The 23,800-nt window shown below is 48.4% G+C and overlaps 1 protein-coding gene and 1 pseudogene across 2 annotated transcripts; both read right to left on the bottom strand.

Moving 5' to 3' along the window:
• Positions 1-1,801: 1,801 nt before the first annotated feature.
• Positions 1,802-23,294, bottom strand: LOC136533826 (probable LRR receptor-like serine/threonine-protein kinase At3g47570; annotated as a pseudogene).
• On the bottom strand, positions 13,094-20,279 carry LOC136533827 (uncharacterized). 2 transcript variants are annotated; one of them, XM_066526343.1, is made up of 9 exons: positions 19,937-20,279; positions 19,584-19,717; positions 15,051-15,451; positions 14,758-14,959; positions 14,469-14,666; positions 14,211-14,384; positions 13,774-14,136; positions 13,528-13,686; positions 13,094-13,302 (listed from the first exon to the last, which is right to left on the bottom strand). In XM_066526343.1, exons 5-9 carry the CDS (start codon positions 14,583-14,585, stop codon positions 13,177-13,179), a joined length of 939 nt encoding a protein of 312 aa, XP_066382440.1. In that variant the 5' UTR covers positions 14,586-14,666; positions 14,758-14,959; positions 15,051-15,451; positions 19,584-19,717; positions 19,937-20,279; the 3' UTR covers positions 13,094-13,176. The 2 variants fall into 2 exon arrangements, with proteins under 2 accessions (XP_066382440.1, XP_066382439.1); XM_066526342.1 differs by lacking the exons at positions 19,584-19,717; positions 19,937-20,279 and adding an exon at positions 15,552-16,266.
• Positions 23,295-23,800: the final 506 nt, after the last annotated feature.

The raw sequence follows: 23,800 nt of genomic DNA, 5'->3' as shown, positions 1-23,800 counted from the left end.
ATGTTCAGCCCGGTTGTCAAACCCGCGACGATTCGCATCGTCCTCAGCATCGCCGCCTCACATTCCTGGCCCATCCATCAGCTAGACGTGAAGAACGCCTTCCTCCATAGCCACCTGGAGGAGACGGTCTACTATGAGCAGCTGTCCGGCTTCATCGACCCCTCCAAACCTGACTATGTTTGTCTCCTACAGAAGTCCTTGTATGGGCTCAAGCAGGCCCCTAGGGTCTAGAACCAACACTTTGCCACGTACGTCTGCAGCATGGGATTCACCGCGTCCATGTCCGATGCATCTCTGTTTGTCCACAAAGACAGCGATCGCGTCGCATACCTGCTCCTCTACGTCGACAACATCATTCTCATGGCCTCGTCCCCGTGAGTTGCTACAGCTCATCACGGCACGTCGTCCACTCTGAGTTCGCCATGACAGATCTTGGCGACCTTCACCACTTCCTCGGCATCTCCATGACGCGCTACAGCTTAGGCTATTCTTGTCGCAGCGTTAGTACGCCGTTGACCTTCTCCAGTGGGCTAGCATGTCTGAATGCCATCCCACTGCCACACCCATCGACACACGGAACAAGCTGTCCGCCACCACAGGCACCCAGTGGCCGACCCCTCTGAGTACCGGAGTCTCGCTAGTGCCCTCCAGCACCTCACTTTAACACGGCCTGATTTGGCATATGATGTTCAGTAGGTGTGCATGTTCATGCATGATCCCCATGAAGCCTCACCTCGTGCTGATCAAACGCATTCTCCGGTACATCAAGGGCTCCCTCTCCGCCGGTCTTCACCTGGGCACCGAACCCGTCGACCAGCTCACCGCCTACTCTGACGCTAACTGGGCAGGCTGCCCCGACACACGTCGCTCCACCTCCGGCTTCTGCATCTTCCTCGGTGACAACCTGGTGTCCTGGTCCGCCAAGCAACAGAACAATGTCTCTTGTTCCAGTGCTGAAGCAGAGTACCGTGATGTCCGCTCATGCCGTTGCTGAGTGCTGCTGGCTGTGCCAGCTTCTCCAGGTGCTCCATCTACCGCTTCCCTCCGCCACGGTTGTCTTCTATGACAACGTCAGTGTTGTCTACATGACAGCCAACCCTGTTCATCACTGACGGACCAAGCCACATCGAGATCGACATCCACTTCGTCCGCGAGAAGGTCGCGCTTGGTGAAGTTCGTGTCCTACATGTGCCGTCCTCGCATCAGTTTGCGGATATCATGACTAAGGGCATGCATGTATAGTTATTCACTGATTTTCGGTCCAGTCTATGTGTCCGTGAACCTCCCGCTACGACTGCGCGGGGTCAGCGGCGGATCCAGAAAATATTTAAGGGGGGTTAAACAACACTGCTGTTCGATCTTAAGTCTCAGCCCCCCTACACTATATAACTTTACCTAAGAATTCACGGGGGCTCCACAGGGGCCCCGCCCCACCGTTGGATCCGCCCCTGCACGGGGTGGTAGATGTATATATATTTAGGGGTCTAATCGTAATTGTACTGAACTCCTTGCGACTATATATATATATATGAAAGTCACCTCTCCCTAATGGGGTGAGGTGTTCCCCTGTTCCTTTCTACACAAACTAAAAAGCTAAATACATGCGTTTGTGAAGCTGAAATGTATGTAGTTGATGGCTGAATCGGCTCTAGTCGGCTATTATTTGCCGATTGGACCCTGCTTTACGATTTTGGCTGTTATGTAGGTCTGTCAACATTTGTTAGGTGATAGGTGTCCTGTCGGCTTCTCAAGAGCCAATAGAATGCACGTGTTATATTTTTTATAAATACAAGAGTTCTGCAATTGCTAGTTAAAATAATATTATTCAAAAAAACATAAAAATGAGCCACCTGATTGCTACCCAGTTCATATGTCTGCCCGTAATTCATGAGCAGGGCCTCTCAAATCAACAGCGCATGCCTTTTTTAATAGCATTTAACTCCTCCACTACGTTGTGCATCTTCATTGTTTGTCCTGGCGAGTCATTGCAACATGCTAAAGCAACTCTAAATATTGGACAAATGAGAATACCTAGTACAGCTTGGGTGTCTGCGTCTCCACTGTATGTTGCAGTAACATCAAGTATCTCCAGTAGATTATTAGGATAAGCCATCTTCACAAAGTTGACAAGATTTGCTACACCATTGATGAAGCTGTTAGTTGGCCTTCTTCCAGTAAACATTTCCAAAAGCAGCATCCCATAGCTATATGTATCACCATCCACGGAGACTTCAGATCCTGATCCATACTCTGCCATATACAGAAAAGGGATTTCTTTTTTATTTTTTATGGCTATATTATAAATATATCACATAAAAATTAATATTATCAGTTTGTCAGATAAATAATCTTCAGAACAGCAACATATTCGTATGTGTCAACAACAGTTTAATTACTGACCTGGGGGGGACATATCCAATTGTGCCTTTGACTGCAAATGAGCTGCCTTCAGTTTCAGGATGGTTTTTCTGGCCTGCTTCAGAGGACATTATCTTAGCTAAACCGAAGTCTGTAACATGTCCAACCAAATCATCATCTAGAAGTATGTTGCTTGGTTTAATGTCACAATGAACTATCTGTGGATGGATATGATCGTGAAGATGTTCCAATGCCTCTGCAACATCAAGAGCAATGTTGAGTCTTTTCATCAAACTTAGACTTCTTCTGGTCATGCTATTTGTCATTTTGTCTGGATGCAGCCACTCATCTAAACTCCCATTGCAAATATATTCTAGGACAAGTGCCTTGAATTCATCACCATTACGGTCCAGGCCACAGCACACAGTGATCACCTTCACTAATTTCCGGTGGCGGATCCTCCTTAGAGCATTGCACTCAGCTAAAAAGCTTCTACTGGCTCCTTGTTGGCCAAGATCAAGAACCTAATCAGAAGACTATGAGGCGTTCCCGTAGGGCTCTCCCCACCTCCGCCGGGGCAACCCCGGCGGCGGCTTGAGCGGCCCCTGGCCCTCCTCCCTCCCTCTGCCTCTCCGGTGAGCTCCTGCCTTCATTCCCTTCCCTCTTCCGGTGAGCTCCTACCCTTCGTGCCTCCACCCTCCCCTGCCGACATGGCTTCCTCTGCTGGTTTGCCTCCTTTTTCCTCCGCCGCTGTGGGGGATAAGTTTTCTGCGTTCATTCTGGACAAGTTTGGGCTGGCTGTGGCTCCTGATGAGAATCATCTTGGCATCTTCTCGTTGCTTGTGGCTTTTGGTAGATGCAGTTCCCGTCTTGAGGAAGGTTTTGTTGCTCGCACCCTCAGCGCCGTTCTGGGCGGCCCTGCGGAGCTTTTTCATGTCTGTATGGTTGAGGATCGGATCTTCCTCTTCTCAGTTTCTTCCAAGGACATTGGCTTTGAAGTTTACAAGATCAGAAAGTTTATCTGTGCTGAACTTGAGCTTTCCTTCCATCTCTTCAATGAAGCCGGTTTGTCCTCTGCTCGCTCCTCCTCAAGCAACCTGCCAGTTTATCCTTGGGTTGAGGTAATGGGGAAAACTTCTTATGCTGAGTTTGTCAAGAAGCCTGCAGCAATTCTTCCCAAAGCCAAGCAGTTTCCTGCCAAGAGGCCTGTTGCGTTTCTTACAGGTGCGAAAAGAGTTACAATCCGCACTCCACCTGCTCGACAGATTGCCGCTCCCAATGCTCATCGCAAGTCAGTCTTTGATCGCCTCTCTTTTCCGAGAGTTTCAGTCTTTGATCGTTTGAGTTGGGATTCAGTCCGCCTGTGATGCGTCGTGCTCCTCCTGAGCATTTTACTCAGACCCACCCAAGTTCTTGCTTTACAACGGCTATAGCTGGCCAACGGGCTGGCCCGGCCCGGCCCGGTACGGGCCCGGGCCAAGCACGGCCCGCAGGTGGTCGTGCCGGCACGGCACGCCGTGCCTCCCAGGCCAGGCCGAACCAGGCGCCGGGCCTGGCCAACAGCCCAGGCACGGCCTGTCGGGCCATTTTTCAGGCCAGGCCGGCCTGAAAAGCCTGAGCGTCTTAGCAGGCCGTGCCGGCCCAGCAGCCCAACGAGAGGGGAACGGAGGCGTCGTCGTCGCCTCCAGGCCGGGCGCAGGTGGCGAAGGGGCGGCGCTGGCTGCGAGAGATGGGAGGCTGTGGCGGCGCTCGACGTCGGATCCGGCGAGAAGAGAAGGGTATGGAGAGGAAGTTCTGGTCGGAGTAGCAGACGAGGCAGGAGCCATAGAAGACGGTGGGGACGCAGGCCCTGCAGGAGGAGGAGTCGGCGTCGCCGCGGTAGAGCGTGAGCCCGTAGACGGTGTCGGGGACCTCGCCGATGGTGGCCGTTGTGAAGAGCTTCCCGGACGAGGAGGCGTTCGTGGGGAGCGTGGCGGCGAGCCGCTGGATCTGTTCCCGCAGATCTGCCCCATGGGGTCGCCGGCTTCCAGAGGCGTGGGGGTGAAGACGTGGAAGAGGGCCGTGGCGGATCTGGCCGCACCCGACGCCGACGGCCGCGCGCGGCAACAGGAGGTAGGGCCGTAGGGGCACGCCGGCGGCGGCGCTTCCAGGGTGCGGGTGTGGTCGGGTGGTGCGCCGCGCGTGATAGAGAGGAGGGGTGTGGGTGCGGCCGCGTGACGGCGTGGGGGAGAGGAGGGGTGCGGCCGTGCGGGCGTGGGGGAGAGAAGGACTGCGCGAGGCAACGGGGAGGGGAAGGGGAAGGGAGTGAGGGTTCGGGGCCGGGGTTGGGAAAGTGGGGCTACGCGGGGGAGAGCCGGCCCGCGACGTGCGGCTCCACTTATATATGAGGACTGAGGAGGGGGGAGGCGGGGACGGTGGGCTGGGCCGGCCGCGCTGGGCCGCGGGGAGGGGAGGGGGAGGGGGGTGGCCGGGCCGCTGCCTGGCCTGCTGACGCAGGCCTGGCCGTGCCATGCCAGCCCACGGGCCTGAGCAGCGGCCCAGGCATGGCCTGCTCCCTGGGGCCGGGCCGTGACGTGCTCGTGTCGGGCTAAAAAAGCGGGCTTCGTGCCGTGCCGTCGTGCCTCGGGCTGCATGGCCAGCTATAACAACGGCAGAGTATTGAGCGGGGTTCTCTGAATTTGGATTTGAATCTGGGTTCTCGTAATGATAGCTCTCATGGTGCTATTAGTTCACCCTCTTCGGCTCCCGTGTTACGCCGGCGCTGTCACTCTTCTTCCCACCCGAGGTATGCATGCAAGACTCCTATTAAATGTAATACTTGTTTTGGGTGGGGCCATGTGGCAGCCTCTTGCCGTGAGAATTGGAAAAGTTTGCAGAATCGTGTGAACGGGCGTTTCCTGGATAATTTTGCAAAGGATTTTGGCCCATCATTTGATCACTCGGGCTGGTTCAACCCTGCACATATGATTGCAGGCCCTTCCACACCTCCGCGGTTTCAGGACTTCGTGGATTTTTCAGGTGTCCCTTGGCCTTCCCCCACTATACATTGGGACCTTCAGGGCTCTTCGCCGTCTACTGCAGACTTTGTTGCTCATCCTGAAAACCCCAGTCTGCAGAAGTCCCATTTTCTCAAACTCCACAAAGAGGAATCGACAATGGCGTACTTTCACGCCGATCCTGCGCCTTTCATCCCCGAAGGCCTACATCGCAGTGATGTTCAAGAGCGCAAGCCTATGGAGAGAGTGGTTTTGATGCGTCCGCGAGCCAAGCACCAAGATTTGGCCATCGTCTCCATTCATCCTATGCCAGAGCAGCAGGTAACATTCTAGGCTATTCGGGATGTTGTTTCGGATTTCTTAGTGAATGATCAGCATGTTGTCTTCACGGATATGCAACCGATGCATCTTGGTCAAGCTTATGTTAGATTTAGAAATGCATTTGATAGAGATTGGTTGATCCAGCATGGTGCTTATATCTTTGGCAATGTCACAATTATTTTTGTTGAGCATAATAAAGGGAGAAACTGGCGTGCTACCAATTTCAATAGAGTGTGTTTGATGCTCTTGTTGGGTTATCCACCATATTTCTGGGAGGATGAGTATGGTCAATACAATCTGTTCTTTTGGAAGAGTCATTTCCTGGGTAGATGATGGTAGGCATCTGTCAAGAATCTTGGTTAGGGCTCGTGTTGTTGATTTAGAGTCCATCCTGCAGTTTCTTGTGCTCACTGAAGGTGAAGGGTTCCAGGGTGAATCCTGAACAATGCAGTGTGAAGTGTTGCAGGGACAATTGCTGGGGGGGGGGGGGGGGGGGGGGGGGTTACCTAGGCCTGTTGCTCAGCCAAATCAACAGGGAGGGCCCAATCTGTTTCATGCTGGACTTGGGGGAGCTAATGAAGGACAGGATGAACAACCTGCAGATGCTGTTTGGGTAGGTTGGCCTGACAATGTTCTGAGAATCCTCCTGATATCAATCTCAATGTCGTCCCTGATATGCAGGAAATGATTATTGACCCTGTTGTTCCTGAACCTCATCCTTAGGAGATGTTTCTGGAGCTAAATGACTTACTTAATCAGGTAAATGAAGAGGAGGAAGATGAGCAACTTGATCAGGAAGCCTTGAATCCCATCCAAGAAGAGCTAGCCAATGTCTTGAACAATCCTCCACCTGTTGAGGCGGACATTCCTGTCTTTAATGCACCTGCAGAAAATTTCTTACCTCTGGAAATTCAAGAACATGATATCATGGATGATGATGAATTTGCAAGTGGGTTTTGTTATGATCAATGACCAGCCCAATGATGTCTTTTCATCCCTCCTTGGATAGAGCAGTGCTACAAGCTTCTATGATGGGCCTCCTGGGCCTTGGGCTAAATACTTTGCTCCCAGCCCCAGCTCCAAAATCCCACAGTTCCTCATTCCAAGTGATTGGGCCAGCTACTTTACTGCTCTCTTGTTGTCACCTTCTCACTTCAGCCGAGCCAAGGAGTTCATGCAGTCTAATGCTCTCCTGTCCTGCATTGACAATGGCCAGAAGATTGGATTCTCTTTGCCTGCTGCTTGCCCTGTGAAAGCTTTTCCTTCCTGTGTTTCCCTCACTGTTGCTACATCTGAAGATATGATGGCGGGCCAAAATGGGACAGAGTTCATAGCTGAAGATGTGTTAGTGGATCCCAAAGAAGCTCCTCCAGTTGATGATGAGATTCTGACAGAAAAGACCAAAAAGAAGAGGGGCACTGTTATGGTGGAAAGTGATGTTAGGAGGAGTCCCAGGATAAAGATCAATAAGAATGGCTTCAAGGATCCAATCTGCAAGGATAAGGCTTGCCTTGGCTGCAATGCTAAGCCCCCAGCCCTCTCCTCCAAGACTATCAGAAAAATTAGCTCCACTCTTTGTGATCTTGATGCCTCTCAGGTCACTGATGCAGCACTCCGCAAGAAGAAGAAGGATAAAGCAACTCCTGTGGGACCTGCTCCCCCAAGAAGGATGAAGACCTTGGTGCCTCCCAGGGCGCTGTCAGTACACTTGGCAAGAAAAAAGAAGGGTAAAGCAGCTCCTGTAGAGCCTGCTCCCTCCAAGAAGGCTGATGACCCAAGCAAGAAGAATGTTGAAGATGCCTAAAGTAATTGAAGACTGCCCACCTCTTGGGGCATGGGAGAAAAGGACTGTCTTTGAGTCCTTTTGGTTGTTATGCTTTTGTTTCCTTTTTATTTCATTTGTTAAGGATTCCTACTCCCTGAACTATCAGTTACCCCTTTTGTTGGTGCATTGTTGGTCTGTTGGCTCATGTAAAGACTATCTTTATTTCCTGCCCGAACTATGTACTTGTACTAGGGCTGCACTTTTTTATGTCTTAATGGACAGTAGGCCTCCAGTTCGTTCTTGGAAGGTACTCTGTTGGAACATCAGGGGTATCAACGCTGAAAATAAGTGGGAATCCATTAGAAATAAAATCACTGAGAGTAGCTATGATATCATTAGCATCCAGGAAACTAAGAGGGATACTTTTGATATTTCCTATATTAGAAAGTTTTGCCCCAGCTCCTTTGATGCTTTTTGTTTTCTTCCTTCCATTGGTGCTTCTGGTGGTGTCCTTGTTGTCTGGAAAAGCTCTGTGTTCTCTAGTAGTGAGATTTTTCACAATGACTTTGCAATCTCAGTTGAGTTCTCCTCCATTCACAACAATGATCCCTGGATTTTAACCTCTGTTTATGGACCCTGTGATAGTGAAGGCAAGGAGGCATTTATGAACTGGTTTGAGAATATCCAAATGACAGATGATTTTGACTGGCTTATTGTTGGGGACTTCAGCCTCTACAGAAAGCCTGAAGACAGAAACAGGGAAGGAGGGAATGTAAATGATATGCTTCTGTGTTAACAATGCCATTAGTACTTTAGGGCTTGTTGAGATTCCCCTACATGGGAGGAAATTTACCTGGACTAACAAGCAGCAGCCTCCTCTCTTGGAAAGGCTAGATTGGTTCTTCTCTTCCCAATCTTGGACTCTCAGGTACCCTCACACAATTGCTCACTCTTTAGTCATGGAGACCTCTGACCATTGGCCTTGTGTGGTTGAGATTAAAACCTCTATTCCCAAAGGAAGGATCTTCGGATTTGAAAACTATTGGATGTCCTATGACAGTTTCGTGCCTCTAGTTGCCAGCTGTTGGAATGGCTTCTTCCCCCAGCAGGATGCAGCCAAACTTCTTACTGCCAAGTTTAAAGCCCTCAGAAATGCTCTCAAAACTTGGCAGTCTCAGATATCCAATCTTAAAATCACCATTGAGAACATTAAACTGGTTCTCTTTTTGGATGCTATTGAGGAATGGAGGGATCTAACTCTGCAGGAATGGAACTTCAGGGACATTCTCAACTTGAAACTCTCTTCTCTCCTTCATCAACAAATGTTTTACTAGAAACAGAGAGGTACTGTCAAATGGGTGAAGCTGGGTGATGAAAGCTCCAAGTTCTTTCATGCTGTTGCAACTGTTAAACATAGAAGGAATTTGATCACCTCCCTTTCTGGCCCTTCTGGTGACCCTGTTTTTTATCATAATGCAAAGGCTGATATTATCTGGTCTGATTTTAAAGAGAGATTGGGTTCTTCAAACTTTCAGTGCATGCTTTTTGACCTTGAGTCCCTCTTTGGCCAGCCTCCTGACCTCAGCTCTTTACAAGAGCCCTTTAGCAGTCAGGAAATTGATGATGTTATCAAGCACTCACCCTCTGACAAATCTCCTGGACCAGATGGATTTAATAATGGCTTTCTGAAGAAATGCTAGTTCTTAGTCAGGCAAGATTTTTATAATATTTGCTCTGCTTTTCACTCTGAGGATATCTGCCTTCAAAGTATCACTGGCTCCTTCATTACCCTCATCCCCAAAGTTGTTGGGCCAACCAGAATCAGTGAGTTCAGGCCCATCTCTTTACTCAATTCCTCTGTTAAAATCATCACCAAGTTGTTGGCCAATAGACTCCAACCTCTGATCACAAAGCTGGTGCATGTTAATCAGTATGGTTTCATCAGGTCAAAGACTATTCAAGACTACCTTGCCTGGTCCTTTGAATACCTGCACCTCTGTCATACCTCTAGAAAGGAACTAATCATCTTAAAATTAGATTTTGAAAAGTCTTTCGATAGAATTGAGCATGGGGCCATGTTAGAAATTATGAGAAAGAAAGGTTTTGGAGAAAAGTGGCTGGCTTGGATGAAGTTGATTTTCAGTTCTGGTACTTCTTCAGTATTACTAAATGGCACTCCTGGCAAGGTTTTTCACTGCAGAAGGGGTGTTAAACAGGGGGACCCTCTATCCCCCCTCTTGTTTGTTTTAGCTGTAGATCTCTTGCAATCAATCATTAACAAGGCAAAGGATCAAGGATTGCTTAATCTTCCAATCCCTCTTCAGTATACCAATGATTTTCCTATCCTCCAATATGCTGATGATACACTAATTATTCTGGAAGGATATGCCAGACAGCTATTTGTTTTAAAAGCCCTGCTGAACACCTTTGCCGATTCCACTAGTTTAAGGATTAACTTCTCAAAGTTAATGATGGTTCCTATTAACCTGCCTGAAGGGAGGCTTGGATGCAGCACTGGTAGCCTTCCTTTCACTTATTTGGGGCTTCCCTTAGGCCTCACTAAACCAGAGTTGTTGACTTTCTGCCCCCTGGTAACCAGATGTGAAAGAAGACTGGTCTACACTTCCCTCTTCCTTTCTCAAGCTGGGAAACTTCAGATCACCAACTCAGTCTTTACCTCACTTCCAATGTTCTTTATGAGCACCTTTTGCCTTCATTATACTGTTAGGGAACAAATTGACAAGTTTAGAAAACATTGCCTTTGGAGAGGGGATGATGAAAGCAGTAGAATTAATGCCAAGGCTGCTTGGCCCATGTTGACAAGACCTAAAGAGGAGGGGGACTTGGAGTGCTAGATCTTAAATCTCAAAATGTGGCCCTTCTTTTGAAAAAAATTCACAAGTTCTTCAACAGAGCTGACATTCCCTGGGTTCATCTCATCTGGGAGAAATATTATAGAAATGGCAAACTTCCAAATCATGTTAAGAAAGGATCCTTTTGGTGGAAGGATGTTCTCAATTTGCTTGACAAGTTTAAAGGGATGGCCACAATTTCAGTTGCTGATGGTGCCTCTTGTTTCCTTTGGGAGGATTGCTGGTTGGGTCAGCCCTTAAGATTGTCTTTCCCTGAGCTGTTTTCCTTTGTCAAGAAGCCTCATTTATCCCTCAAATGTGCAGCCTCTGTTAGTAACATCTCTAGCCTTTTTAATCTGCCCTTGTCAACAGAAGCCTTTGCACAATTTCAGCAGCTTGAAAGCATCTTGCAGAACACTCAGTTTACTTTAGATCCTGATTCTTGGAGTTACATTTGGGGTAGCCATTTATTCACTTGTAAGAAAGCTTATGGTCAGCTCCTGGGAAGAAGCTGGTCTCATCCAATCTACAAGTGGATTTGGAAATCTTCATGTCAGCATAAGCATAAGGTCTTCTTTTGGTTACTCTCTCATGACAGGCTCAGCACTAGAAATATTCTGAGAAGGAAAAGCATGCACTTTCCCTCTTATAATTGTGTGTTATGCTCTCTGAACACTGAAGAAACTGTCCAGCAAATTTTTTTGGATTGTGAGATGGCCAAAGCCTGCTGGAGCCAGTTAGGGATAGTGTTTGATGCCTCCCTTTCTCCATTTCAGATTTTTGAAAGCTTCAGAGCACAACTTAATGTCAGTTTTTTCATGGAGATTGTGATTATCATGAGCTGGAGCATTTGGTCTGTTAGAAATGATGTCATCTTCAGAGGTATTCCTGCTTCTGTTCAAAGATGTTATGACATCTTTAGAAGCATCTTTGGCCTACTCTTATGGAGGACCAAGAAGTATTTCCCTGCTATCGAACTATGGCTAGAGCAGTTTGTGTAATTTTTTTAATTTTCTTTGTGTCCTTCTTTGTTTCCTGAACCTCGGTGTCTGTCTTTGTTTTGCTTTCCCTGTTGTACTCCTGGTTGTAACTTTCTTGGTTACTTTCAATAAATTTGCAGTAGGGGCTCTCTGAGTCCCTCCTGTTTCTTCAAAAAAAAGAAAGATCAAGAACCTACGGTAGCTAAGTTATTATCAATTGTTAAATTTCCTATGTATACATTGCCAAAGCTTCCAGAACCAATCAAATTCGCTGGAGAGAATTATCCTGTTGCTGCATGTAACTGGGCATAGGATATTCTCTCATGTTCCTCATTAAAGAATAGGTACTCTGGACCAACAAAAGTTGGTGTGGTCCTTCTCTTAATAAAGCAATAAGCAGTTGCAGAGCATACAGAAAAGATGAATATTCCAATAGCTCCAAAGATAACTATGTGCAATCGATGTAGTGAAGCCTTGTGAGAAGGTATAGATGGGCATGAAGGGAGTTGCAAGAATGGAGGACCACCACATAGCATGCTGTTACCAGCGACTGACAATATAGTTCCATTACAAAAGACACCTGTATCAGGCACAGGACCAGATAAGTTATTGAAGGACAGGTTTAGATAGTTCAGAGATCTGATGCTCTCTAGAAACTTGGGTATGGGTCCTGTTAGGTTGTTACTGGAGAGATCCATTTTTTCAAGTGCTCCCAGAGCATTCAGCCCAACTGGGATTTGTCCTTGCAGTAGATTTCCTTGTAAGTATAGGAAGCGCAGTTGGACACAGCCTGCAATAGCTTCTGGGATTTCACCATCTAGCTTATTCACTGAGGTCCATTGCGATGAGGCTGTTCAAGTGCCCAATCTGTGTTGGAATTGCTCCAGTTAGAGCATTTGTGGAAAGGTTAAGAAGTATGGTCAGGGAAGGAATACTAAGTATCTCGTGTGGGATTTGGCCCCTCAACAAATTACAAGAAAGATCTATGGATATAATATTTGTTAATTTACCAAGGCTTGCCGGAATGCTGTTGTTCAGAAAGTTATTAGATAGAGAAAGATTACTCAGTACTGTGAGATTGCCTAATGAGTGGTCAAATCCAATATGAGACAGATCAAGATGCTGGCGGCTAGAAACACTACTGGAGGCCGCAGCTTTGCCGAGTGTTTTTACACTCGGCAAGTGTAGCACTCGGCAAAGTCCGCTCGGCAAAAATTTTCTCGGCAAAGGGTCTTTGCCGAGTGTTTTTTATCCGGGCACTCGGCAAAATTAAAAAAAAATTTGCCGAGTGCTTGGGGCGGCACTCGGCAAAATATTTTCGGCCGTTGCGGCGCTGGCCGTTAACGGTTATTTTGCCGAGTGCCCGACCCAGCACTCGGCAAAAAAAAATTTTATTTTTTTTAAAAAGTACTTTGCCGAGTGCCCCAGCCCAGGCACTCGGCAAAGTTTTTTTTATTTTTTTTAAAAAGTACTTTGCCGAGTGCCCCTGCCCAGGCACTCGGCAAAGTTTTTTTTATTTTTTTTTAAAAATTACTTTGCCGGGTGCCCCTGCCCAGGCACGCAGCAAAGTTTTTTTTTTAAATAATTTCTTTGCCGAATGCCCCTGTTTTGACACTCTCCAAAGAATTTCTAAATTTTTTTTTTGAAAAATCTTTGCCGAGTGCCTTGCCCATGGCACTCGGCAAAGACCCCGAGAATTGCAAATTTTTTTTTACATTCCATTGTAATAGACAATATATATATATATATATATATATATATATATATATATATATATATATATATATACATCAATCATCACATCTATATCACCAACATGCATTATATATCACAAGCACACGCATCAATAAATCCATCGAAAATCCATCACAAATGCACCAAAGTTCAACATCACAAGTTTATTATTACAAGTTCAACATCACAAAGTTCAACATCCCTACTGCGGCGACGGAGACTGCAGGTGTGGCCCCCCGGACGCGAGTAGCCGCCGGTGACACGGTAGCGGGATTGTTTGAACCCGCCGACAGAGGCTGCACAAAAGAGAAGAGATTGCATGTGTTAGACTCAAAATTGAAAATTTCGGCAGCACCTCCCCTGCACGGGGAGGTTTCCAACCTGCAAGAAACAACGGCACGAAGGCCGACAATCACAACGGTACGAAGGCCGACAATCCCAACGGCCTAAAGGCCGAAAATCACAACGGCACGAAGACCGACAATCCCAATGGCACGAATGCATTAAACTTTTATACTCACAGGAGTGAAGTGTCGAGCTGGAGCTGGCAACTGCACTTGGACACCCGATGCTTGCCCGATGGTTTGCATGATCTGATACATGTCCGCCATCTGCTTCTTCGTGGCCTCCAGCTCTGCGGTCAGGTGCGCTTGCGTCTCCCTTGTCTCTGCCAGCTTGGGCTACAGTGTTTTAATCACATGTTTCAGTATTGCAAATCTGATCAATGTGTGTAACGTTCAATGTACGACGAGTGAAACCAGAATTACCTGAAGTTCGTCGACCCGCGACAGTATTGGAGTAGGCCGTGCACGTATGGGAAGGCTTCTGGCCGTGCTCCGTGCCCTCACGTCGGAGACAGAGGGTGCAGAGCTCGAGGAGTCGGCGCCGTCTGCAATCCACAACCGCTCGTGCTTCCTGCCTTGCCCTAGCCTCACGATCACCTCTGTCTCAAGGGGCTCAGTGCTCAGATTGTGATCTGAGCCATGGAGCGCCCTAACCGCCTCCACGTGGTCAGAGTAAGCCTGGGCAGTGGCATCCGGGTTGAAGACGACACTGGATTTCACCGGGCCCATGTGGGACACAGCCCATGCCCCAAACTCCGACACTGGCACGTCCGGGTGTGCCACCTCCTACGAGAAAGACGGCAAGATGATTAGAAATTAGGCAAAATTGAGCGTTAGAATAGATAAATGACATCTCGTACAAGTGCCCGCTTGAATGCGGGGAGGTTGTGGCTGCCTTGGTGGTGAGTTGCACTGGTCCTCAGTGCCCGCTTCCGCTTGCCTTGATCGTGCTTTGCGATGTACGCCGGGTCAAGGTACCTGTCCATGATCCTCGACCATGCCGATCTATGCGACATGCACCACGAGGCCGGCACCTACACATCATCAAGTGTTTGACATATAAGAAGATCAATTCTGGACCTACTAAATCTCAAAACGAATCAATATTATTCACCTACCTGAAGGTACTGCTCCTTAGTCAGCGCCACCTTTCTTGCGCTGGTTTTGTTGAGGGGCTCTTTCTTGATGGACCTGTAGTAGTCGACGTGGGCCTGGAGTCGCGCCTCGTGAATCATGTCGCCGACGTACTTCTTACAGGCTCCGTGTGCCGTCTGATCCGCCAGGGTCTCTCAACCTTCTTCGGCCTTGAAGTACCTCTGCATACAAACACGATGTATCTGTTCATTATTTCAATAAAAGACTTAACCAATGGAGGAGATGTATTGAGCTATGTTGTGAGACACTTACCCAAAAGTCCACCAAAACCCACTCCTGCTTGTTGTCATGCTCATCATCCGAGCCGAGCTTGTACTTGTCCCACGACCAGGCCGGCTCCCACCTCCCCTCTTTCAAGTCCACAAGGCCGGGGAAGTGTTTCCTGCATAGACATCCCAGGAAGGTAGCGGGGGTGCGTGGGGGGTCAAGAGCACCCGACAGAACTAGCCAGCCCCTGCATAAGTGATTAAGAAAAATTATCAGTTTCTCTTTTGATTTTCAACGTATCATATGAAGTACTAGTGATAACATCTATAGTTACTTACCTTCTTCCCATAGGACGAACCAGTGGGCGTCGGTCAGGAAGCGGAACCGGAGGAAGGCTTGTGGGACCTCGCAGGTAGGGAGCCGACTGAGCAGAACTGTCCTCGATCTGCTGAGTCCGTCATCCCCTGACGCAGTGTTTGTGGTCGTGCCCGTGGCCGCCACGTGGTCCTCCGGGGTAGGAGACAGGTCCTTCGGCTGGTCGAGAGCCGGTGGAGGAGGCGGGTCCCTCCTAGGGCAACCCCGGCCCCTCCCCCTCCCCTCCCCGTGCTGGGGCGACCCGGGCCTGCTCTCGCCGCTGGGGGCGAAGACGTCCCCTCGCCTCCATCAGGAGGGCGTAGCCTCTGGTACACCAAGAGCACCTGCCTCGGTGAACGGTTGCCCACCATCTTTGTTCTGTCACCTGTAATGTACAAAGAATTAACAACAAGCGTTAGTACATACATGTCAAATAGTTCAAAATGAATAAACATAACAAAATTTAATAAAAAACATAGTATTACATGGTTTAGGAATAATCTTCATGATTGGGGTCATAGGTCTCATCATCACTGTCAAAATTGTCCAAATGGGCAACACTATCCGAAGGTTCTGTGTCTTCTTCATTGTCTTTGCCTAAATGGAATCGCTCAAGTATTTGAATGTCCTTCGGATTTAGCACTACATCTCCAGGGTCCTCGTCATCAACCGTTTCATTGTCTACTTCCATGGCGGTCATCACACCGGGTAAGACTATCTCAAAGCTCCCTTGTTGCCCATTTGCTTAATAGAACTCTCCATCATATGTGTTTGTGTCGAAGGTGTAATCTTCATCGTTTGGAACAGGTAGTTTACCGTGCGAAGATACCTGGTGCACAATAGACCAACCCTTAAGATGGTCTTTGTCTTGGCACGCGTATGGCGTATGATACACCTACATGGCCTGTTGAGCCACAATATAGACATCTTTTCCTTTATAGACGGAATCATGCCTAATCTCGACTAGCCCAAGATGAGGGGTCTGTCTCGTTCGTCCAGGATCAAACCAGTGGCACTTGAATATGACAGGAGTAAGAGGTACTCGGCCCTCATATTCAAGTTCATAGATCTCCTCAATTATTCCGTAGTATTCGACGCCATTAGTGCCCGGCGTAAAAACTTGGCTGTTGGTGGTTTTCCGATCGGGCCGAGTCTGCTCGTGTCTTGACGTGTGGAAGCGATATCCGTTCACGTCATATCCGGTATATGACTTCGCCCTTAACTTGAAGCCGTTTGCAACCTGTCTCAACTTGTCACTCATGGACGCATTGGTTTGCGCCTGCAAGCTCAAGCATGATACATCGTTATACTATTGAAACGTACGAGCTACTAAGGAATATCGATGAACGTATGGCCTTTTGTTTGAACTAAGAAATGAAATCAGGCCTCCCAGCTCCCGCACCCTCTGAAAGAAGGGTATCATGTTCGTGCGGGGTAGGATCCCTTGATTGATGCCACTCTTGTCAAAACAAATTCCCTGTACCAAAGAGAATCAATGGGGTTCGATACAGAATAGTGACGTCGTATTGAAACAAGTTTGTTGAGAACTTACTTAATGAATGGCGCAACCTCGATAAGGTTGGTGAACACATATAGCGTGATTCTGCGCCACTCTTCTGGATCCAATCTCTTGGGGGTCGATCCACTTGCGCAGCCTAGTTGGCATTTGAAAAGGCTGAGGGTCGATTCAACTTTGCCAGCATTGTAACGAGGGGGTGGATTATGCTTGCTAGGAAGGTTTGGCTTGTAGTAGGATGTCGTGAAGTTTGCAACCTCCTCCCGAATGCTTGCCTCTGCAATGGAAGCCTCAATTCTGGCTTTATTTGTACATTTCTTACGAAGAGTCTTTAGACATCACTCGATTGGATAGCACCAATGGGCCTGCACGCCCCCCCAACCGTGCCTCGGTCGGGAGGTGCACAATCAGATGCTGCATCGGCAAGAAGAAGCTAGGTGGAAAGATCTTGTCAAGCTCATAGACCAACTCAGGTGCCATAGTTTCCAATTCTGTAATGATGGTCGAAGATAGCTCCTTGGCACAAAGCTGGCAAAGAAGTAGCTCAACTTTGCCAGCACTAGCCAGACATGCTCAGGGACATAGCCTCGAACCATCAACGAAAGTATCCGCTCAATCCATATGTGGTAGTCATGACTCTTCATCCCGTTGACTCGTAGAGTCTCTAAGTTCACTCCCCTGCTCAGATTCGCTGCATACCCATTAGGGTACATTAAATTCTTGATCCATCGAAGTACTTCCCTTGATCGATTTTCAAGACATAGGGGGGCCTAGGCCTTCTCCACTGCTTTCCTGTTGCAGGAGGCCACATCTCTAGGTTTGGCCTATCGCACAACGTCGTCAGGTCCATTCTAGCCTTAGGGTTGTCCTTAGACTTGTCAGTGTCCATGAGTGTTGCCCAAAGTACCTCAGCGATATTCTTTTCAGTGTGCATGACATCAATGTTATGGGGCAGTAGGAGGTCATCGAAATAGGGGAGCCTCGTCAAGCCGGACTTATGAGTCCACATATGTTGCTCACCATATCCCATGAAACCACCATCTTCGTTGGGCACGAGAGCATCTATCTGAGCACGAACCTCCGCCCTAGTCCTCAAGCGTGGTCTAGGGTCCATCACTTTGACACCTTTCATAAAGCTCTTGACGTCTTCTCTGAATGGATGGTCAAGAGGGAGGAATTGATGATGTTTGTCGAACGACGAATACTTGCCACCCTTCTTCAACCATATGAACCTCATAGCTTCCTTGCATATTGGGCATGGGAACTTCCCCTGAACACACCAGGCGCACATTAACCCATACGCCAGGAAGTCGTGCAGGGAGTAGTGGTACTAGGCGTGCATTTTAAAGCTAGTCTTCGTAGCTCGGTCGTATGTCCACACCCTTTGACCCAAGCATCGATCAACTCATCTATCACAGGCTCTATGAAGACACCCATATTACTCCTCGGGTGTCCAGGGATTATCAACGACAGGAACATGGTATGCCGTTGAAAGGAGACGTCGGGGGGGGAGATTCAGGGGGATGACGAACACGGGCCAACATGTGTATGGTGCAACCATCATGCCATATGGATTGAACCCATCTGTTGCCAGCGCGACACGTACATTACGAGCCTCCTCTGCTTTGAGAGGATGCTACGAATTGAAGTACTTCCATGCATCAGCATCGGATGGATGTACCATCTTCTCAGGATTGTATCGTGTGCCATTTTTGTGCCATGTCATCTGTTTCACGGATTCCTCGGTCATGAATAGCCGTTGGAGCCTCGGCAGGAATGGAAGGTGTCGTAGGACTCTCATGGGGATCTTAAGCTGCCTCTTCTGGCCATCGCCTGAGTCTACCTCCACGTACCTGGAGGATTTACACTTCGGGCAGTACTTTGTATCCGCGTGTTCTTTCCTAAATAGGACGCACCCCTTCGGACACACATGTATCTTGTCATACGGCATCTTAAGTGCAAGAAGGAGCTTCTCTGACTCGTACAAGTTCTTCGGCATAATGTGTGTCTTCGGTAGCATATCGCTCCACGCGGCCACCATCTTGTCGAAGCCTTCTCGACTTAGGTTTAACTCAGCCTTCAACCCCATTACGTGACCAATGGCATCCAGCTGAGAAACATTAGTATGATCGTGAAGGGGTCTCTGTGCCGAGTCCAACATCAGGTAGAAGGCATCTGCGGCAGCCTCCATCTCCTCCTTGTCACATCCTTCAGCGAACTGAGCTTGGTGCATGTCATCCAGCATGTCTGCTACCCCGGCATCATCATCAAAAGCCTCAAGCCGTGGTCTCACCACCTCCTCCCTGATATGATCGGCTTCACCATGGTGGATCCACCGGTGGTAGCCTGGAGTAAATCCAAACTTCACAATATGTTTACCCATGGTTAACCTATCTTTCCTTCTTCTGTTGTCACAACCGCTGCACGGACAAACCACTAGAGAATGGCCTCCAGCACTCTCGCCAAATGCATGCTGTAAGAATTCTTCGACCTTGACTATAAACAGCAAGTCGTAATCGTGCTCGTGTCTCCAGAGCGTGTACATCCACTCACGGTCCTCCATCCTTTAACAGACGTATCAGCACATATGAGTCACCATCAATTGCATCTACGCGGTGTCCCTACTCTCTAATAGGTGAGGATAGGTCCTAATCCCACCCACGGATCCGTAGATGAGGTTAGTTTCCATGCTCCGCTCCTATCCAAGACGGAATTTCGGCAGCACCTCCCCGCTGTTCTCCCGATACACGTCCTGCAAGGGAGAGTGTGTATCTGGAGAACAACAAGGGGTGATGTCGAAACACCGTCTTGGACCGGAGCGGACCATGGAAACTAACCCATCTACGCATCCACGGGCTGTCCAAAAAACATGGACAATCCAAAACAGAAACGCTCGTAGATATGCAAAGACCTGCATAACTCCAACCGTATCTCTTTCGGACGGGAGACGCCTAACTGGGATCAGCGACCTAAGACCATGATACAGATAGAGGGGTTATACCTAGGGTGCCGGTGAGGTCAGGCTAGTGGGGCTGTGGCGAGTCGGTGCAGTGGCGCCGCGACGCGGTGCAGGCAGACCCACAACGATGACGAAGACAATCGGGGCCACCGAGGTCCCTCCGCCAGGGCCTCCTCCTGCATAAAAAGGCAATACATTAGTGACAATTGAAAATTTCTGCAGAACCTCCCCTGCACGGGGAGGTTTCAAAAACCTGCAAAAAAGATCAGCACGAAGGCCAACATCCACAAGCAACGGCTCGATGGCCGAAAACCACATACAACAACTATTACTACTAACAAGGGCTCGATGGCCGACATCCATTGCACGATTTGAATAGAAAGGGAAGGGCGAACCTAGTGTGCTCATCGACGGTGGGCGGAGTCGGGAGCGGGGCGCCGAGGTCATGGCACCGCCGCTAACGAGGCGTGGACAGCGGCCGGGGCTCCTCCTCCCTTCTCCTCTCCACCTCCCTTCTCCTTCTTCCTCCTCCCTTCTCCTCTCCTCCCTCCCTTCTTCCTTCTTCCTTCTTCCTCCTCCCTTCTCCCTTCTTCCTCCTCTTCTCTTCCTCCTCTTCTCCCCTTCCCTTCTCTCCCTCCTCCCCTGCTCCTCCTACCTCCCATGCTCCTATGGGCGGTGTGGCCAGGGAAGGGACTGCCGAGACATGGCCGCCGCTACCGGATATGGCCGGCTGGCACCAGCCAGCCACCTCTGGGCGGTCGAGGCGAGGGAGGCCGGGCCGTGGAGAGCTACCGGGGCGGGGCGCGGCCGATGCGGCCGGCGACGGGCGTGGTCGCGAGCGAGGGCTGGCGGAGGGCATGGTCGCGGGCGAGGCCGGCCGAGGGCGCAGGCACGGGCGCGGCCGGCGGTGGGCGCGGGCGCACGCGGGCGCGAGGGCGGGGCTCGCCGCCGCCGGCGATTCGCCGGCGAGGGCGCGGCAGCGGCGGGGGTGGGCGTGGGGGAGCGGACGGGTGGCTGGGGGCGTGAGTTAGGGTTGGGCCGCGCGGGGGTTGGGCCGGTGGGATTTTAGTGCCCAGTTTTTTTTATTTCAACTTTACCGAGTGCCTCCTGGGCCGGCACCCCCATGGCACTCGACAATTTTTTTTTATTTTGGGCCCAATTTTTTTTCTAGGGCCTTTTGACAGTATTTCAAACTCTATTTTAAAATTTGGGGCAATTTTGACTTTTTTTGATATATTTCATTAGTTTATTTCGTTTCGTCGAATTTGTCGGGATATTTCAAATTTGAACTGCAGGTACATGGAATAATGGACTTTGGTCATCCAAAAATTGATACTCATGATATTTAGGGTATGTTTAGGCCGTATCCAGAAACTCACATGAAATCTCGAGCATCTCGTTGACGTAACATGTCGAGGTACTTGCTGGAAATGTGATTTTAAATTATATAAAATGCAAACGAAGTCCAAAAATCACGAAACTTATCGAGGCGTCGTTTTTGGCACATTTCCGGCAAGTACCTCGACATGTTACATCAACGAGATGCTCGAGATTTCATGTGAGTTCCTGGATACGGCCTAAACATACCCTAAATATCATGAGTATCAATTTTTGGATGACCAAAGTCCATTATTCCACGTACCTGCAGTTCAAATTTGAAATATCCCGAAAAATTCGATGAAACGAAATAAACTAATGAAATATATCAAAAAAGTCAAAATTGTCCCAAATTTTAAAATAGAGTTTGAAATACTGTCACAAGGCCCCAGAAAAAAATTTGGGCCCAAAATCAAACAAAAAAAATTTGCCGAGTGCCGGCCCAGGAGGCACTCGGCAAAATATGATTTTCAAAAATAAACAAAAATTGCCGAGTGTCTGGCGCTGGCACTCGGCAAAATAAGTTTTAAAAAATTAAAAAAAAATTGCCGAGTGCCCAAGGTTTACACTCGGCAAAATATGTTTTTAAAAAATAAAAAAAAATTGCCGAGTGCCTGGGTCTGGCTCTCGGCAAGTTTTAAAAAATAAAAAAAAAATTGCCGAGTGTCTATCTTTGGCACTCTGCAAAATATTTTTTTTAAAATAAAAAAAAATTTGCCGAGGGCCATGGGCTGGCACTAGGCAAAATATGTTTTAAAAAAAATATCGAGTGCCTGAGACTGGCACTCAGCAAAATAAGTTTTTAAAAATAAAAAAAAAATTGCCGAGTGCTAGCCGTTAGGCACTCGGCAAAATCTGACGGTAGGTGGCCGCTGTCACGGGCCGGCCACCTTTTGCCGAGTGGGATCTTTGCCGAGTGCCGCAGCACTCGGCAAAGCCCAGTTTTGCCGAGAGCCAGGCTTTACCGAGTGCCTGGCACCTTTGCCGAGTGCGGCACTCGGAAAAATATTGCTTTGCCGAGTGCCCCGATAAAAAGCACTCAGCAAAGTCCAGTTTTCCAGTAGTGAAAGCTGGCCAATATCTAGAGGTAAGGTGCCTGTGAATAGGTTGTTGTCAAGGGTAAGCTTTACAAGTTTTTGTAACGTCCCTAGCGACCATAAAGATATGGTCCCAGCTATGTGATTTCTGCCAATTGTAAGCCAACTGAGCTCTCGAGATAGGTTGGCGATCCTAATTGGCATAACACCTTCAAAGTTGTTTTGATCGAGGTCTAGTCTTGCAAGTTGCTACAGTTGGCTAAGGATGTGAGAAAATCTCAATCCCTAGGCTCTGTGGTTTGTAGTTCATTGTGCCCTACCGAGAAAATCTTCAGTTTACCATGAATACCAATATCCCGTGGGATCAAACCATGATATTGGTTTCCACGAAGAAGCAGATATTGGAGTTGAGATGCATTTGATAAGGAGGCTGGTGTTGGGCCCTCAAAGTAACTGGCCTCAAATGTGCCCAAAACAATTAGCTTGGGAAGCTTATAGCCAATATCATGTGGCAGTGATCCTGCAAGCTGGTTGAAGCAAAGCTTAATTACATTGATAGAAGAAATATTGAAGAGTGATGGAGGAACATGGCCGTCAAGCTTGCTATTCATTACATCAAAGATGTCAAGGTTGGTTAACTTACATAAATCTGCGGGGATGTTGCCACTGAAGTTGTTCTTAGCAAGATACAGCTGAGTCAATGATGTTAGGTTGCTCAGCCAGGCAGCCAGCTAAGGATTTGGCCCTGAAAGGAGTTCCTCCCAATACTAAGGGCCATTAGCGTTGTGACATTTATTAGTGTCGTTGCAATTTCACCAGTCAGACTGTTGTGGCTGACATTGAAAGTTTTGAGCTTTGATAAGCCACCCAGAGGAGCAGGGACAGAACCAGAGAAGTGGTTAGCACCCAAATTTATAGTATGAAGTTTTCTGCAATTGCCAAGGCTGGACGGAATAATACCTGTCAGGTTATTGGGCGACAGATAAATGAAATGGAGGTATGTGAGGTTGCCGATCTCTTGAGAGATGGTGCCTTCTAGGACATAGTCATGCAGATCAATAGCAGTGACATGGCTAGGATGGTGGCGGCCGCCGCAGCGCCAGTCCATCTGCAGAAATCAGGAACTGGATTGTTGGTGTCGTTGCTAGCTGCATCCCACGACGATAGCGCCCCTGTTGGGTCACTCGTTATGTGGGATTTGAGGGATAAGAGCGCCAAGAAATCACGGTGGCTACTAGTAGTAGATAGAGAGTTGGATGTAACCAAGAGGGTATTGGTGATAAGAGTGAGCATGGACATCTGCCATGTAATGGGCAGGAGATCATCTTATGGGTCTTCATTCATGTGGTGGTCTGCAGCTGCACTTCAGCAAGGTGATGGTTTTATTGTGGTGGTCTGTACTTTGCCGTGCTTGCCTGCTGTGCCTTCCATCCTGTGGAGTGGAAGCCGTTAAATAAAGCATGGATATCTGCACTGGTGACTGGTGGCCAAATCATCAACAAGAACCTGGTATCAAATTTTAAAGGATTAATACAACATTTTTTCTTCTGAAATGATTAAAACATATTTCATCTTTGAAAAGTAAAGAAGACATCTCTATGCCCTGTTCGTTGGGAGGAATTTGGAGGAATCTGGACGAATCTGAAGAAATTTATGAGAGCGTGAACAGTATTTTTCCGCCAGGAACAGTGAAATCCGGCTAAAAAAACCAGCCAGCCGAACGCAGCCAAATGAGGGAGAACCGTCAAACGTTGAACTATTCAAATGAGGTAAGCTATAGATAGAAAATCGCACTGTAGTCAAGTATGAAAGCTTAACAGAAGCAATAATTCAGTACTAGTAGAG

This window comes from Miscanthus floridulus, unplaced genomic scaffold (assembly GCF_019320115.1).
Source record: "Miscanthus floridulus cultivar M001 unplaced genomic scaffold, ASM1932011v1 os_1244, whole genome shotgun sequence".
NCBI classification, from domain to species: domain Eukaryota; kingdom Viridiplantae; phylum Streptophyta; class Magnoliopsida; order Poales; family Poaceae; genus Miscanthus; species Miscanthus floridulus.
Note: the sequence above shows the minus strand (reverse complement) of the source record. Positions and strands in the feature narration are given on the sequence as shown.

Excerpts from the sequence above, each read along its gene's own strand:
- LOC136533827 (XM_066526343.1), bottom strand. The coding sequence starts at position 14,585 with ATGATTCACGAGGCGCGACTCCAGGCCCACGTCGACTACTACAGGTCC. Across the intron at positions 14,385-14,468 it reads CTAAGGAGCAGTACCTTCAG|GTGCCGGCCTCGTGGTGCAT; the intron begins GTAGGTGAATAA and ends GATGATGTGTAG. Across the intron at positions 14,137-14,210 it reads CCGCATTCAAGCGGGCACTT|GAGGTGGCACACCCGGACGT; the intron begins GTACGAGATGTC and ends TCTTTCTCGTAG.